The 15,532-nt window shown below is 40.9% G+C and overlaps 1 protein-coding gene across 1 annotated transcript in view; it reads right to left on the reverse strand.

The window, feature by feature from the left end:
- Window positions 1-874: 874 nt before the first annotated feature.
- Window positions 875-15,532, reverse strand: part of ACP3 (acid phosphatase 3) — a 39,390-nt gene continuing 24,732 nt past the window's right edge. The window contains exons 6-10 of the mRNA XM_030873491.2: window positions 13,127-13,219; window positions 11,669-11,801; window positions 6,879-6,961; window positions 4,828-4,931; window positions 875-1,064 (exon numbers count right to left, since the gene is read on the reverse strand). Coding sequence (XP_030729351.1) covers window positions 875-1,064; window positions 4,828-4,931; window positions 6,879-6,961; window positions 11,669-11,801; window positions 13,127-13,219 — 603 coding nt within the window. The remainder of the gene's footprint in view (window positions 1,065-4,827; window positions 4,932-6,878; window positions 6,962-11,668; window positions 11,802-13,126; window positions 13,220-15,532) is intronic.

Here is a 15,532-nt window from a genome sequence, read left to right on the forward strand (position 1 = left end):
TTTGGGTAGTAGAGTCATTTTCACAATGTTGATTCTTCCTATCCAAGATCATGGTATATCTCTCCATCTATTTGTATCATCTTTAATTTCTTTCATCAGTGCCTTACAATTTTCTGCATACAGGTCTTTTGTCTCCTTAGGTAGGTTTATTCCTAAATACTCAATACATTTTTCCTGGGAGATATTCAGAACATTCTTACATTTCTTTTTTTTTAATTTATTTATTTTATTAATTTATTTTTGTCCACCTTGGGTTTTCATTGCTGCGTGCGGGCTTCCTCTAGTTGCGGAGAGGGGGGGCTACTCTTCATTATGGTGCGTGGGCTTCTCATTGCTGTGGCTTCTCCCGTTGTGGAGCATGGGCTCTTAGCAAGTGCGCTTCAGTAGCTGTGGCACGTGGGCTCAGTAGTTGTGGCACGTGGGCTGTAGAGTGCAGGTTCAGTAGCTGTGGTGCACGGGCTTAGTTGCTCAGTGGCACGTGGGATCTTCCTGGGCCAGGGCCTGAACCCATGTCCCCTGCATTGGCAGGTGGACTCCCAACCACTGCACCACCAGGGAAGCCCCCATTCTTACATTTCTAATTTTGTTCCAGTTTGATATGTGTTCCCCGAATTGCAATTCTTTGATCCCAAGTAAATGTTTTCTGCTTCATTACTGCCTCCTGGGTTTATGTAGGTTGACAAGGTTTACGGCAAGTAGGAGCAGGGCCAGGTAAAGAGGTAGGAGTTGCCTGAAGTTGAGGTCTCTGAAACATACAATTATCACCCCAAACCTATTTCCCCCAAAGATGGGGTTGAAGCCAGTTTATATTCTCAAAGCACCAACCGTCTGGAGAAAGGGTATTCTGCCCTCTCTGCAGAGCTCTGTGTGCACCCTAGTCCATAGCGTCCTCAGTACCTTCATGGTTGCTCATGGCACACTCTGTGGACCAGTCTTGGGAGATCACAGGGGCAACCAGCTCAGCAAACTTTGTCAGAGGGCAGCTGGGGGTGCAGCCAGGCAGCGTGAGGGGATGTGGTTCATGCTGCGTCTCATTCCGATAGTACATCTCTATGAAGTACTCCCTGGTGAAGGAAGGTAGAGGAACAGGAGGAAAGACCTCTGTTAGTTCTGTGTTGTTGAACTTCCATTGAATTTCTTTCTACTTAGCCTGTACCATGTCAGCTGAAGGACTAGTGGAAGAATTTATGGGAAAGAGTAGATATTAGCCAATTTAGCTGTGGGAAGAGGGGGACTGGGGCAGGTGGGCCAGATTGGGAGGGTGGAAATGGGAGGGCTGGTTTGTTAGATGACCAGGGGCATGCGAGGCAGGGACCGGGATGCTTAGTCAGAGAAGGAGCTGAGGGGCAATGGTTGGGGGAGTTGGGGGTGATTTGGTGAACCTTCAAGTAAGAAGTGGGGCGCAGGTGGGTTGTTGGGTTTTCTTTCTCCTATTCTCTCTCTTTCATGCTTCACATTTGCTCTTTCCTTTTCTTTTTCCTCTCTCAATATTTCTTTCAGTCTTCCCCCTGAATGAATGTATCTTCCCTCTCCTTAACCAGGCCAGAAACATGGAACTGAATAATATATAACATATGTGCTTGAATATACAGCAAGACTTATAAAAATGATACCTCAGAAGGAGGGGGTGGGTGTGTATTCAAGTCCTTACATTTGCTCGTGTTGAGGAGGGCTCTCTCACCACTTTATTTAAAAAAAAAATACACTGTTTAGGGAAGGACCACTGGCCCAAACCAACCTTGTAAAGCTAGTACAAGCTGCCTATGGAAGTCATTTGCCAAAGAGACAGGAGAGAAATTCAAGTATAGTAACCTCACAACTGCAACTTTTGGATGTTGTTATAAACAAGCCTTTCAAATAAATCACTTTAAGAAACCATATAAACAGTAGTAACCACAAATATTCATTTATATGTTTCTAAAAACTTCCCTAATATTATATGAATGAGCACTTATATCTTGGAATAACTTTTTCAATGACAGTATCCTTTATATCATGATAATATGTCAAAGATGACTAACAGTCAATCAAAATTCATGATTCTCTTTACATAGAATAAAGTTACAGCTGAGAAGTGAGTACGCTTCCCAGACTCCCTTGCAGTCAGGAGGCACCAAGTGACTAATTTTAGCTAGTATCGTAGAATGTAAGTAGAAGTGACATATGCCCCTTCGGGGCTGAGGTGCTTGCTAAGCAGATTGTCTTCTCCACCCTCTCATTCTTTTTTACAAGCTCTCTGCAGGTGAGCACAGCACTCTTGAAGACTGTAGGTCCAAAAGATGGAATCCTGGGTCCCCAAATCACCATGTGTGAATCACACCATGGATGAGTCACTTCCTATTGGCCAGGAACATCTGCATTGGACTGTTAGATGAATGAGAATGAAATCTCCATTGAGTTAAGCTTCTGAGATTTGAGGTTCATCTGTACAGCAGCCAAAATTACCCTTATTAATTAATATATTTGGAAAACATTTTTAGGGGACTCAAAATTGGCTCCGGTGGTAAAGACACAAGTAAAGGTGCATACAAAGAGTTTGAATAAAAGTGTTTCATAAAATATGAAAGTGAGAAGAAGCACTATTTAACTTAGTGAATTATTTTATATAGTATATGATTTTAAGTTTATGTACGCAACCAAAAATGGAATAGTTTTAGAATATATTTAGCTATCTTTTGTGTGTGTGTGTGTGTGTGTGTGTGTGTGTTACGCGGGCCTCTCACTGTTGTGGCCTCTCCCGTTGCGGAGCACAGGCTCTGGACGCGCAGGCTCAACGGCCACGGCTCACAGGCCCAGCCGCTCCGCGGCATGTGGGATCTTCCTGAACCGGGGCACGAACCCGCGTCCCCTGCATCAGCAGGCGGACTCTCAACCACTGCACCACCAGGGAAGCCCTATTTAGCTATCTTATCTACAAACTTAAAAGTTTGTATGTTTAAGGTGGATAAAAATCTAAAAATTCTCTTTTTCTCTCTTTATTTTCTCATAGGGATAAAGTGGAATCACCTTACACAGAGGATCCCCTAATTTGCTGGTATATACATATGCCTATATTTGTTAACTTGGGTTCTCCTTGTTCCTAATCTATAAGCAAGCAAGTTTAACTTTTGATACTCCTCTGGAGTGTTAAAAAAAATCTTAATATAACAACAAACTTGACTTCTGCCTGTGAGTGACAGTTGGTTACTTTTTTTTCTGTTGTTCAGTGTCTCTTAGTTGAAAAATACCCCACACTTAATTCATAATATGGATTTATTCAAGGTGGTGAGAGAATGATTCAGTGGGACAAAATGCTTCAGTGACCTAAATAAAAGCAGGCTCAGGACTACTGGGTACAGAAATCAGAGAGGAGGGAGGCTCGAGGAAAGTGGATAGTTTCTTTTGTCTTATCCCGAAGAGACAGAGCCTACTCCTAGAGCTGATTCTGGAATTTTCACTGGATTTATTAACTCTGTGCCTGAAGCCAGTATTGACAGAGCACTTGTCCACAGTCTTCTCATTCCCATTTTCAGCTCTGTTTGGATTTTCTCCATGTTATGGGATTTGTCTCTCCATTCTGACTCTAGATATTTGAGAGCAAAACTTGCTAAGACCACATTTCAGTTCTATTTCATTGTGCTTGGCACCCAGTTAGAGGTTCAACAAAGGATAAACTTACCTTTCCCTAACTGTGCAGAACTCACTTTCTTTGTAAGCAGTGAAGATCTTGGTAGAGAATAGGTCTCTGTGTTGCTATTTTCCTACTCTACAAATTCAGGTGGCCAGAAACCTATAGCCAGGACTACAATTTGCAAAAAGAAATGCAGGGTGCCTTGTTTAAAAATTATTAAGAATTTCAGAATGGCGACACTGGGTCATTAAACCAAGCACGGGCTCTTCTGAGCACAGGGCCCTGTGTAATTGTAGTCAAGATCGTCCTGACTGCGGCTATGGTGAATGCCGTAAGGGGAGAGCAAAATGCACCTCCCCAGCTAATCCTGAAATAAAAATTTGGGGTCCCTGCCCTAACTTAGCCCCTGCCTTGTTCTTATTCCATCAATAATATTCAAGAGGTCTCTTCCTCCCAACGAGAATGCCGGTGTCACAGCAGGTACAAATTTTTGGTATGACCTTGGCTATAGTGACCAACTCTTCCTGGTTTGCCCAGGGCTTTCCTGGTTTTAACAATGAAACTTACATGTTCTGGGAACCTCTCCAGTTCTGGGTAAACTAGGACACTTGGTCTCTCTAAACTTGGCCTTTCTAGTGGGCTTGAGCCAAGCCTTGGTCAGCTGGGGAGGGCCACACCAGATTGCAAAGTGGTGAACACTGAGCAGAGGTTGTACTTTAAGAATCCTACCTGACGGATATGTATTGCCAGAAGCTGCATGGATATGTTTGACATCTTTAATTGAAAGAACATTATTTATAACCATCAACAAACTTAATTTTTCTCTTGGCATCTTTTACCAGCCTGTGTTTTCCAAGAGAACAGTGTAATGTCCTCATCCTTCTTAGAATACCTTAATCTTTTTTAAAAAATGTAATTTCTGTCACTTAGGGTGGTTCTTTCAAATTTTTCGTCTACTGTGTCTGTACATTATTTCCCAATAAAGGTCGTCATGAAAACAAAGAAAACGGAGGTCATGACTAAGCAAAGATAGTGTTACTCACCACCATTCTTCCCTCTGAATATAAAACCAAACCAACCAGACAGACAGACAAAACAACTCTTAAGTCAGTAACAACAATAATGATAACAAAACCTAGGATCCAGTGATATTAATTTTAGACACTTAGACACTTCTTAGACACTCAGACACTTAGACACACCTCTTAGACACTTACCCCTTCTCAAAGTACAATTCCGTCAAGTGGCAGGACGCATGGGGAGGAAGGATTCCGTTGTAAACATCTAGCGCCATCTGTAGGGCACTCACAGTAGTGTCATGCTACAGAGATTTGAAACAAACATTTTTGATCTTTATCTCTGGTTCAAATTTACAGTCAACAGACGTGTATCAAGCATTTGTAGAGCACCATGATGGTTTCTGATTCAATTAAATTGTCCATACCTCCAATGACTTAAGAAGTAGAGAGGTAAAGGACAAATTTTGATTGTGCATCTACTGGGTGCTAGGCAGTGAGATTTACATACATATAATTATTTCCTTTCAAAAGATGAAGAAACTGAAACCCAAAGGAATTAAGTTACTTGGGTGGAATTCCCTGGCTTTCCAGTGGTTAGGACTGTGCACTTTCACTGCTGAGGGCCCGGGTTCAATCCCTGGTAGGGGAACTAAGATCCCACAAACCTCATGGCATGTCCAAAAAAAAAAAAAAGAAAAAAAAAAAGAAATTTAGTAACTGGCTTTATGTCATATATCTCCAAAGTGAAAGAAAGTAAAATCCGAGCCAAGCCTTCTGATTTTGTCCTATGCCTTCCCCAGTAGAACATCTCTCTCTTTTAGCCTGTTTCATTGATTTTCATTAAATTTTAAAATAATTTGGCATATATTAATGCTAGATTATATATTTTTTTACAGATTAGCATCATCTGTGATTTTAAAGTTGGGGAAGAATATATGAAGTTACAAATGTTTAGACAGAATAAAATGTAAGGAAGTAGAGTGTGTAGCTTAAAAAGAATTGTTAAAGGTTTATCTCAGAATAGCTGGAAGGCATGAGACTGGTTTTCAGCCCCAGTTTTGCCACCTATTAGTTATCTAATCTTAAGAAATCCTCAATTTTCATATCTACAAAATGGGCATAACATTTGGTTGCCTAAACTCTATGGCAGCATATACATACTCAAAGGGGTTAGAACTGATTTACTAGAGAAAAAGAAAAAAAAAGGAGTGACAGATTTATGACTTGCCAAAAGTCACACAAGTTAGAACTGGAAACCAGATTAGAAACTAGAAACCCTGAAAGAATCAATTAACTTCAGGCCTGCCTTTATCAAAGAAGCACTGCATTCTGTTCCCTCCATGAGCTCGTTCTCTAGTCTATACCATTTAGAACCCCAGATGATAGACTGCCTGTATCTTTAATAATCTCTTCCATCTTCTTGCAGAATGAAACCATGGCTTTCTCCAGCCAGACCACATCTAAGAAATCCTCTGTCCTGCAGAAGTGGATGGGAGACCGACTTATCCCTCCCTGTCCTGTTTCCCTGCTCATCCCAGACTCAAGGGACACCCATTTCAGTGCATAGTACATCTCTAGACTTCTCCCCCAACAATGCCTCTTTCCCTGGCTCCTGCTCCGAGATGGATGCCTTCTCCAAAATCTCTCTCTCTTTCCTTTCTACACCCAACTGTAGCTCTGACTTCAAGTTGTAGATTTCCTTCCCTTTCCTTCTTATATCCCCTTTACTATCTGAAGTTTCCTCTTGGATGCAGCTGGCATTTCAAACCCAACTGCCTAATGGTATATTCATCTGACCCATGACCACCTCTATTAGTGGTTCCACCCTCCTTCCAGTCATTGAGACTTGAAACATTTACCTTCATCTGTGGCTTAGCTTCCAGATCATTGCCCTCCGCCCACATTCCAATTCATCACGAAGTCTGTACACTCAGCTTTCCTTGTAATTCTCCTATCACTTTCCCTCTCCTGTTTCTGTTCTGGTTTTAGTTTGGAACAGAAGTGATGTTTCCCTTCTCTGAGGCACCAAAGCACTGGCTTGTATGACACTGCGATTCTGCTTTGCATGGTATTTATGTGCTTACTTTTCTTCTTGTCAGTATTGAACTGTAAATTCCTTGAGAGCCAGAATTATGTATTTAATTTTAAAGAATTTGAACAGGGAAATGATGATGAAGAAGATGAAGGCCCCTCCTGAAAGAACTCACACACTTGAATAAACAGATGCTGAATGGGAACAAAATACTTACTGCAGAATATATAATGAGTTTTCTGTGGTTCAATGGCTGAGTTGCACTCTTCATGTGATAGAGGATTTCTTTGACCAGGACACCTTAAAGAAGATAGATCAACAATTGAGCTGAACCAAATATGGGCTTATATTTTAGTTCATAAGCTTTTTGCTCATTCATACAGAGATTCTCTCTGCCAGGATTCTTAAGACTTAAGAAGAGAGGGCAAGAACCCATTTTGGTGGAGCATCTGCTGTGTGCTAATAGTGTGATTTGTATACATTATTTCACTGAATCCTGACTTCTATCCCCATTTATAAGTGAGGAAGCTGAGGCTCAGAGCCATTAAGTGACTCACTCAGCTGGGGAAGGAGAGCTGGATTGGCATGTTAGGACTTTAGTATACCAGATTTTGTTAAAACTCAAGTTAGGAGGTTGATGAACTTGGAATTTCAGACAGGTTTTTACAGATAGTTGTTAGCCATTGCTCTTGTCCAGGGCAGGTCTGAAATCACAGGGTGGCATGCACCTCTCTGTCTTCATCCCTCTGGCAGCCACACCTGTGAGAGGCCAGGGGAGAAAGCAGCTCTCTGGATGTCTGCAAGGGTGCAGACTGTCTTCTGTGGACCATTGCTCCAGGTTACTCTGGGTGTCACTATTAGGGGGGCAGCCAGCACTTTTAGTTTTCATCTGAGGTCTCCAACTGTCATCAATAGAGGAAAGCTTTTGCCCTTTGCATTTGTTGCTCCTGAGGTGGTAAAAGGCACACAGACACAGCACAGAGTCTCCATCCCATCAGCAGACACTGGGGCTGAGGATACCTCGTGGTGCAGGTGCTGTCCTGAGGACGTGCTGCCCCAGGGGCTTCCACACCATCCACCGAGGACTCCTTGTGTCTCTGTTGGTCATCTCTCTACAGTGCATGTGGTGTCCTCACTTAAGGATGACCAGTTTTCTTTTGTAATGCGCAGGGCATTGATGTTAACAAAAGATTATGATCCCAGACTCTGTGGTCCACTCAGCAAATCACGCACTGAGCAGCTACGATGGGTGAATCAGACATGGTCCCTGTCCTCAAAAAGCTCATAAAACAGTGAGAAGAGACTGTCTATTGGTCTGTGTACCAATAAGCACAATAAAAGAGGGAGGTGATCTGCTCTTTCCGTGGGTGCTAGGGCTTCCTTGACTAGGAATAGAGGGAACTATAGGCTGCACTTCCCACAGGTCTGCACCTTTCTGCTTCAGGGAAGGTTGCCTTCTGGGAGCCCTTCAGAGCTTAGGCTTGATCTTCGGGCCACGATGGAACTAAACTCTGTGGCCGAGTTTCTGGGAGTCATGACAGCCACCTTCAATCAGCAACTTGTCCCTTGTCAGCAGGTGCCTTTGCAGCAGCTTTCAGTGTTGATGACGGAATAGATCAGCTCTTGGTTCTGGGGTGCTTGTGCAACTTGTCCCAGGAGAAAATAGGGGTAACTATCATAATAATCCACAGGCTCTGGCATGCCAATAGTCATGGTGTTTTCTTTTTGTTTGTTTGTTTGTTTGTTTGTTTGTTTTGCGGTATGTGGGCCACTGTTGTGGCCTCTCCCATTGCGGAGCACAGGCTCCAGACACGCAGGCTCAGCGGCCATGGCTCATGGGCCCAGCTCCTCCGTGGCATGTGGGATCTTCCTGGACCGGGGCACGAACCCGTGTCCCCTGCATCGGCAGGCGGACTCTCAACCACTGCTTCACCAGGGAAGCCCACTAGTCATGTTTTATAGGAGGGAAAGCTCAGAGAGGTTCAGCAACTTGTCCAAGATCATACAACTTGTAAGTAGAGGGGCTGAGTTTCACTGAACTCAGCATGTCCAGCTTCAAAACCTTGGTCTTAATTATTAGGCCTCACTGTAGCTAGCTTCTAAGTTCCCTGGTGCATCATTTATTAAATCTGCATACATTAGACAGAATATTATTGATTTGAAGACATAAACTTCACTTCTGTCACTATTGGGCTATATCAGGAGTTGGCAAACTTGTTCTATAAAGGGCCAGTAGTATATGCTTTAGGCTCCGTGGGCCAGGTGTTCTGTCACAACCATTCATTCTCAAGTGGAAGCACAAAAGCAGCCAAAGATACTACCTAAATGCATGAGTGTGGCTGAGCTTCAACAACATTTTATTTACAAAAAATAGGCAGCAGCCTGGATTTGGCCTGCAGGCTGTTGCCTGCCGACATCTGATCTATAGCAAGAAGCAATTTGCATTAACACAAACAGGACCAGCCATATATTCCTAAATTAGCCTTAGGAATTAGCCTAGAGATTTTCTTGTGTGTATGGGGGTGTGTTGTGGGGGAAGGCAATGGGAGCAGGATATTACTGAACAGTGTCACCCTTGAAACCAAGTGATGGAACAGAAGTTTTGGCAAAGGTAAGAAGATGCCAGTCAAAGTCCTGATGTTCCCTTGTGACTGTCTCCCAGACTGTACATGCTTTCTCTGCAGGGTTGGGTTCAGGTGCTTCATAACAAGCGTGTAGTTGACAAATCTCTCTTGCCTTGCCAGATCTGAACAATATGCTGAGCTTGTGTCTTGGCAGGAATCACTAAGGAAACAATTTCCTGGCTTATCAATAGCACTGGGCTTCCCCTAGAAAATAGGACAGGTGTATGCATATGAGTGCCAGTCCTTATAGAGTCCAAGACCCAGAGACCACCTTAGGGAAGGACTCTGATAGACAAATCTAGTTTGGTGAACTCATCAGATGGGGAAACTGAGACCCAGAGAGGGGAAGTGACTTCCTCAAAATGCAATCTCTAGTAGCCAAGGGAAAAAAGTAAAGGAAATATGAAGCAAGCTGCTGGGAAAACCCCCATCTTATATTCGGATACAGGCCCCTGCATTTATTAACAGATTCTAGTCAACCCCTACCTGGCTTTCCCTGCCCTTTTCTTCACCATCTCCTACATCTAGAGAAGTGCTTCTGAAACTTTATTGTACATGTGAGGTATCTAGGGATTTCATTAAAATGCAGATTCAGATTCAGCTAGTCTGGGGTGGGGCCTAGGATTCTGCATTTCTTTCTAGGGGCTTGGTGATGCTGACGTTGCTGGTCCATGGACTGCATCTTTAGTAGTGAGGGGATGAATTCCTGAGCCCATCATGACTAGGTTGGGGAAATGAAGAATCTTGTCTCTACCATCTGATGCATTTGGCCACCATACTGCTGGTTCCTGCTGGTTCAGGAATGAGATCTGGTGCTTATGTGGCCAATGAGGCCCAACTTTCACCCTCTGCATCCTTTGTTGTTTGGTACGTAGGATTGAGTTGGGTCTTGGGCTCTGTTCCTACACACAGTCTGTGTCCTGCCTGCTAATTTTTCCTAAGACACCAGATTCCATCTATGACTCATCTCTGGATGCTCTCCCATCCCCAGGGTCTGGGTCTTGTGGTTCATGTCCTCAGCACAGAGTGAGGACTTGTACATTCTCATCAAGTCTCTCTCTGCACTGTGCAACCAGGGCTCTGTAACAGCAGGTCTGCAACACTATTACATCATTCATGACCACTGCCCTAAATTATTTGTCCCAAGGTACTTTGTTCACCTCATATGAAATTACTCCCAACCATACTGACTTCATACCTCATTAGCTGTTCTAGTTACAGCTTACTTCACTCTTTATATGAGGTTTTGTAGCTATAATTGACTCCTCTCCTGGCTGGTGACTTGAATTCTTTCTCTAGCTCTGCAGCCCTGAGTGAACATCCTCCCAGTCTGCTCCAACCCCCAGGATGCTTTGTCTCTGTATTCTCCTGGGGGTCTGCTGAACTTGTCCAACCTCATGGTGAATAGTGTCTGGCAATTGTTGGAGTCCTGATGTGATTGTATTGTTTTCTTCAAAGTCTCTAGAGTATATGACTCAGAACATCTCCTGTGACTTAAATTTTCTTCATTGTTATGACAGCCTGGCATAATAGACGTCTTTCTCTCCATCTTTAGTTTTAATGTCTACATTAACAACACAGGTTCAGACCTGTCATATCCTCAGGGGTCTTGGCCTGCCACTCAGCTGACCTCAGAGCCTCAGCATTTATCCCCATCCTGCCTGATCTTGGCTTCTTTCTTCGACACATCTATACTGATTACAAGGGCTGGGCTCCTTCATTATGATTAGATGTCCTGTTCTACAGAGGGCCAAATCCAGCTGAGAAGAGGCATCACTGAGAAGCAAACATCTTTCAACACCAATGGAAAAATTTAAGCTGTGTCATAAGCTTGTCAATTGCAATAGGTATTAATCTACAGGGCATAATTAGCCTGCAAAGTAAACTGTATTGACTTTAACAGTGGCTACCGCCAAGGGTTTTAGGAAAACAGGCCACTTTTGCTATACCTCCCACTTGAAAAATTCACCCTATAGGCCACCAGACACAATTGATTTTTATGTGTCTCAGATATAAAATCCATGATTCTTTGATCTGGAAAGGATGAAAAGTATCATTTAGCTTTAGCCCAAAGCTTCTGTTTTCCAGACGGGAAAACTAAGGCTCAGAGTGGGTAATATTAATGATCATAAAAACACATAATGTTTGATAGTGTATTATGTATCAGGTGCTATTTGTGGTAAGCCTTTGGAATACATACATTCATTTTAATCCTTACTACTAAAGAAGTGGGTATTATTATTATCCCCAATTTGCAGAATGGAAACTGGTACAGGGGTGATTACCTGTCTAATTCAAGGTCACATAACTTATTAACGGTGGGACCAGGACTCAGACCCAGATCACTTAACCACAATGCTTCTCTCATTTTTAAAATACTTACCCCCCTGCAGTCTAGATTTCTCTTTCTGCCTGTGAATTCCATAGAGGGACAGGAGGGACAATTCTGATATTTCTTTCAACTTAGTCATGGTGTCCTCTGTGGCCCAGGAGGGTAAAGTGAAATTGTGAACACCCTGTAGCAAAGACAAAGGAAGAAAATGTATATTTTTATTTCTGACTGTCCTCTGTATTGACTTTTTAATCCCCCTTCCCCCACAAAAAGTACTGAGTCCAGCCTTTCTTGGGAGAGAGGGAGATTTCATGAAAGAGGAGACCAAAGTGAAGTAGCCTACAGAAGAATTAAGTGAGAGAGAAGTAAAAAAAAAAAAAAAAAAGTAATGTGGCCACAACTTGGAATAGCTCAGATCAAAATGTAGTAAGGGGAAAAAAAAACCCAAGAGTTGAACCAGAAAGTGGGTTATTGTTTTTATTGAAGACTCTTTTATAAGACTAACAAATCTTCCTTGAAACAGATGCTGATGATAAAGTGAAAATATTGGGAATGTCGCCTGTGCTTGGGTCAATGAACTCTAACATAGAGGGGTGCAAACTGTGTCATTTGCTATCAAGATGGAACTATGAAAGTAATTCTCGTCTCCAGACACTCACAATGACCTCAAAATCAGAGGTGTATAGGAGTCTTGTGGCTGGTCAGAATTTTGCCCCAAGATTCAGTGAACTGGCTGAGAAAACAGGATTATAGAGTTTTCCTTTTGGCCAGCAGGTGGAGAATGGTGATTGAGAAAAACATCATGAAGCCCTGAAAAAATAGTAATTTATCTAACTAAAAAGCTTATTTCACATGCATTGTATAGCAAAAGAGAAATTCTTTCCTGATAAAGCAATTTTAATAGCCTGGCTTAAAGTTAGCTTGCTTATTTCTACATACAGAAATCAGGTAATTTTTTTTTCTTCTTCTTTCTGTACAACACTATTGCTATTTTCATTAAAGTCTATTTAATGAAGTGGAGCCCAGCGTTCCTGAGTGACTGAAAAATAAGTTAAGTGGTAAGGCACAGAAAAAGCAATTTTGCCTAAATTTTCTTTTTTTTTTAAGATGTTTTTTTGATGTGAACCAGTTTTAAAGTCTTTATTGAATTTCTTACAATATTACTTCTGTTTTATGTTTTGGTTTTTTGGCCATGAGTCATGTGGGATCTTACTTCTCCAACCAGGGATAAAACCCACACTTCCTGCATTGGAAGGCAAAGTCTTAACTACTGGACCACCAGGGAAGTCACTGCTTATAATTTTCTAAAGGGTGTATACGTAAATAAGAGAGAGAAGAAGTCAGAATTTTCAAGTTAATATAAAGAAGTCTTGACTTATGTTTCAATGTCAAAGGAAGTCTAAATAATACATCTGTATAAAAGCAAAAGAAAATGTATTCATCTGTTTCAAAATAGGCATAAATCATAAAATCAGATGGTAAGTTAATCTTTGATATTTTTTCTTTTACCTCACAAAATAAAGGGTCGTAGACTTTACTCCAAATTCCAAAAAGGTCCTGGTCATGGTATCCTGTAAATTTTGGCAAGATTTCTATAAAATCCTGAAACACACACAGAGGGAAAAAATTTTTACACCAGGGTTTCTCGACTTGGGCATTATTGATATTTGGGCTGGATAATTCTTTGCTGTGGGGCTGCCCTGTGCACTGTAGGATGCTCAGCAGCATCCCTGGCCTCTACCCACTAGATGCCACATCATCCCTAGTCCCTCAGTTGCAACAACCCAAAATGTCTCCAGACATTGACAAAGGGTCCCTGTGAGGCAAACTTGCCCCCATTGAGAACTGCTGTTCTTCACATGAAAGTGCACCAGTAATACTGGCTACGTGCACCAAAGATTTTTACAAATGCTAATTGATCATTTCTTATTATTACATTAAAAATGTGGGCACCTGCTGGCTTACTGCCACATGTTCCTGGTTTGTCCTGGAATCAGACTGAAGTGCACTGCATCAAATTCATCTTGGAAGTAGGTGAAGTATAACTCACATGTAAATGAGTGGAAGGTGAGAAGGGAAAGCATGTCTCAGACCAAAGCACCCCAGGAAGACACAACAGAAACTGGGTCTGGTATCTGGCTATAAATGTGGGATTTGGATGGGATGCAAACATTTCTCTAGGTTCTGTATTATTTTTGGATTGTCATGGTAATGAGACCCATTGGTCAGCTGTCTGCATGATGAATTGGTAGCAATTTCTGGGAAGCCTTTGGAAGATACTGTTTGTCTGATGAATAAATTTTCTAGGAAAATATAATTTGCTAATATTAACCCAAATGGATTTCCATAAAATAAACAGAAATAATTATTAAAGAGCCCACAACCTCCCCCAACAAAACAGAACAAAACAAAACAAAAGCTCCATGGCCAGGTAATTTTATTGGGAAATTCTACCAAGCTTTGTGCTATTTTAACTGACCTGGAGCATAATAAAAGAAAGAAAACTTCCAAAAAATTTGTATAAGCATTGATACTGACAAAGACTGACCAGAAAAGAAAACTATTGTCCAAAGTTACTTTGAATATCAGTGTAAAAAGTCTAGGTAAAATATTAACAGATAATTCAATATCATACTAAAACAAGGGGGGCTTGAATCTAGACATGTAAAGATAGTTCAATAATAGTAAATCTATAAATATAATTAATCTTATTAATTGATCCAAGAGAAAAATAACTTGATTTTACTAAAAATGTTGAAAAGACCTTTAAAAAAATTAAACACCAATATTGACAAAAACACTTAAGAAAATAGGAAAGATAGCTAATTCCTTAACTTGATAAAAGTATGTCTATTTGGTCCAAAAGCCAGAATGCTTAATAGGGAAATACTTCTAAAATCAGGAGTAAGACAAGGATACCCACTACCAATATTATTATGTAATAATGGACTGTAAGTACTGGCCAGTACAAATAGGCAAAATAAATCAGAGGTATAAATATTGGAAAAGTAGACGTAAGCCATGATTTTTTTGCAGATCTTATAAGCCTGGAACAAACTTAACAAAAAATATAAAGACCTATATGAAGAAAACCTTAAAACAATCTTGACGATAAGAACAAATAGGAAAATGTATCATGTTCTTGGAAAGGAAGACTCAACAAATTTGCAACAAAGTTGCAAATTCTCCCTAAGTTAATTTATATATTTAATATAACCCCAACAGAAACACTGAAAAGTTAAATGAAAACATACCCATGAAAACTCAGAAAAAGTAGAGAATGAGGGAGAGAATATGTAATATGCTTTAAATATTAAAGCATATAAAATTTGTAATAATTATAACTGTGGTTTTGGCTAATAAAATGAAAGAATAATTAAAAAGAAAAAAATTCTAGAAATAGACCTTATACATATGGGAATTTTAATATGTAACAGCTCAAATTAGTGGGGAAAAGATGAACTACTCAATAAACAGTGATAGAGCAATTAGGTAATATTCTGGAAAAAACTTCAGCAGGATACATACCTCACACGTAACACCAGTATAAACTGTAAATGGGTCCAATATGTAAATGTAAAAATGAAGCTATAGTAGAATTATAAGAAAGCATTGCAGACTTCCTTTATAACCAAGGAGTGGCTAAGGCTTTTCTAAATATGACTACAAATATACAAACCATAGATGGCTATATCAGCACACTTACAACCATGTGGCAAAAACGCTGTAAACAAATCAATAGGCAAACAATAAAAAGAGGGCCATTTGTATCCCAGGAAAAAAAAAAGTTAAGAGAGAGAAAGCTCCTAAAACTTTATAAAAAGAAGAAAACCAATAACCCAAAAGAAAAATGGTGAAGGGATATGAACAGAATAGGAAATACAAATGGCTTTTAACTAGACGAAGATACCCAAA

This window comes from Globicephala melas, chromosome 4 (genome assembly GCF_963455315.2).
Source record: "Globicephala melas chromosome 4, mGloMel1.2, whole genome shotgun sequence".
NCBI lineage: Eukaryota > Metazoa > Chordata > Mammalia > Artiodactyla > Delphinidae > Globicephala > Globicephala melas.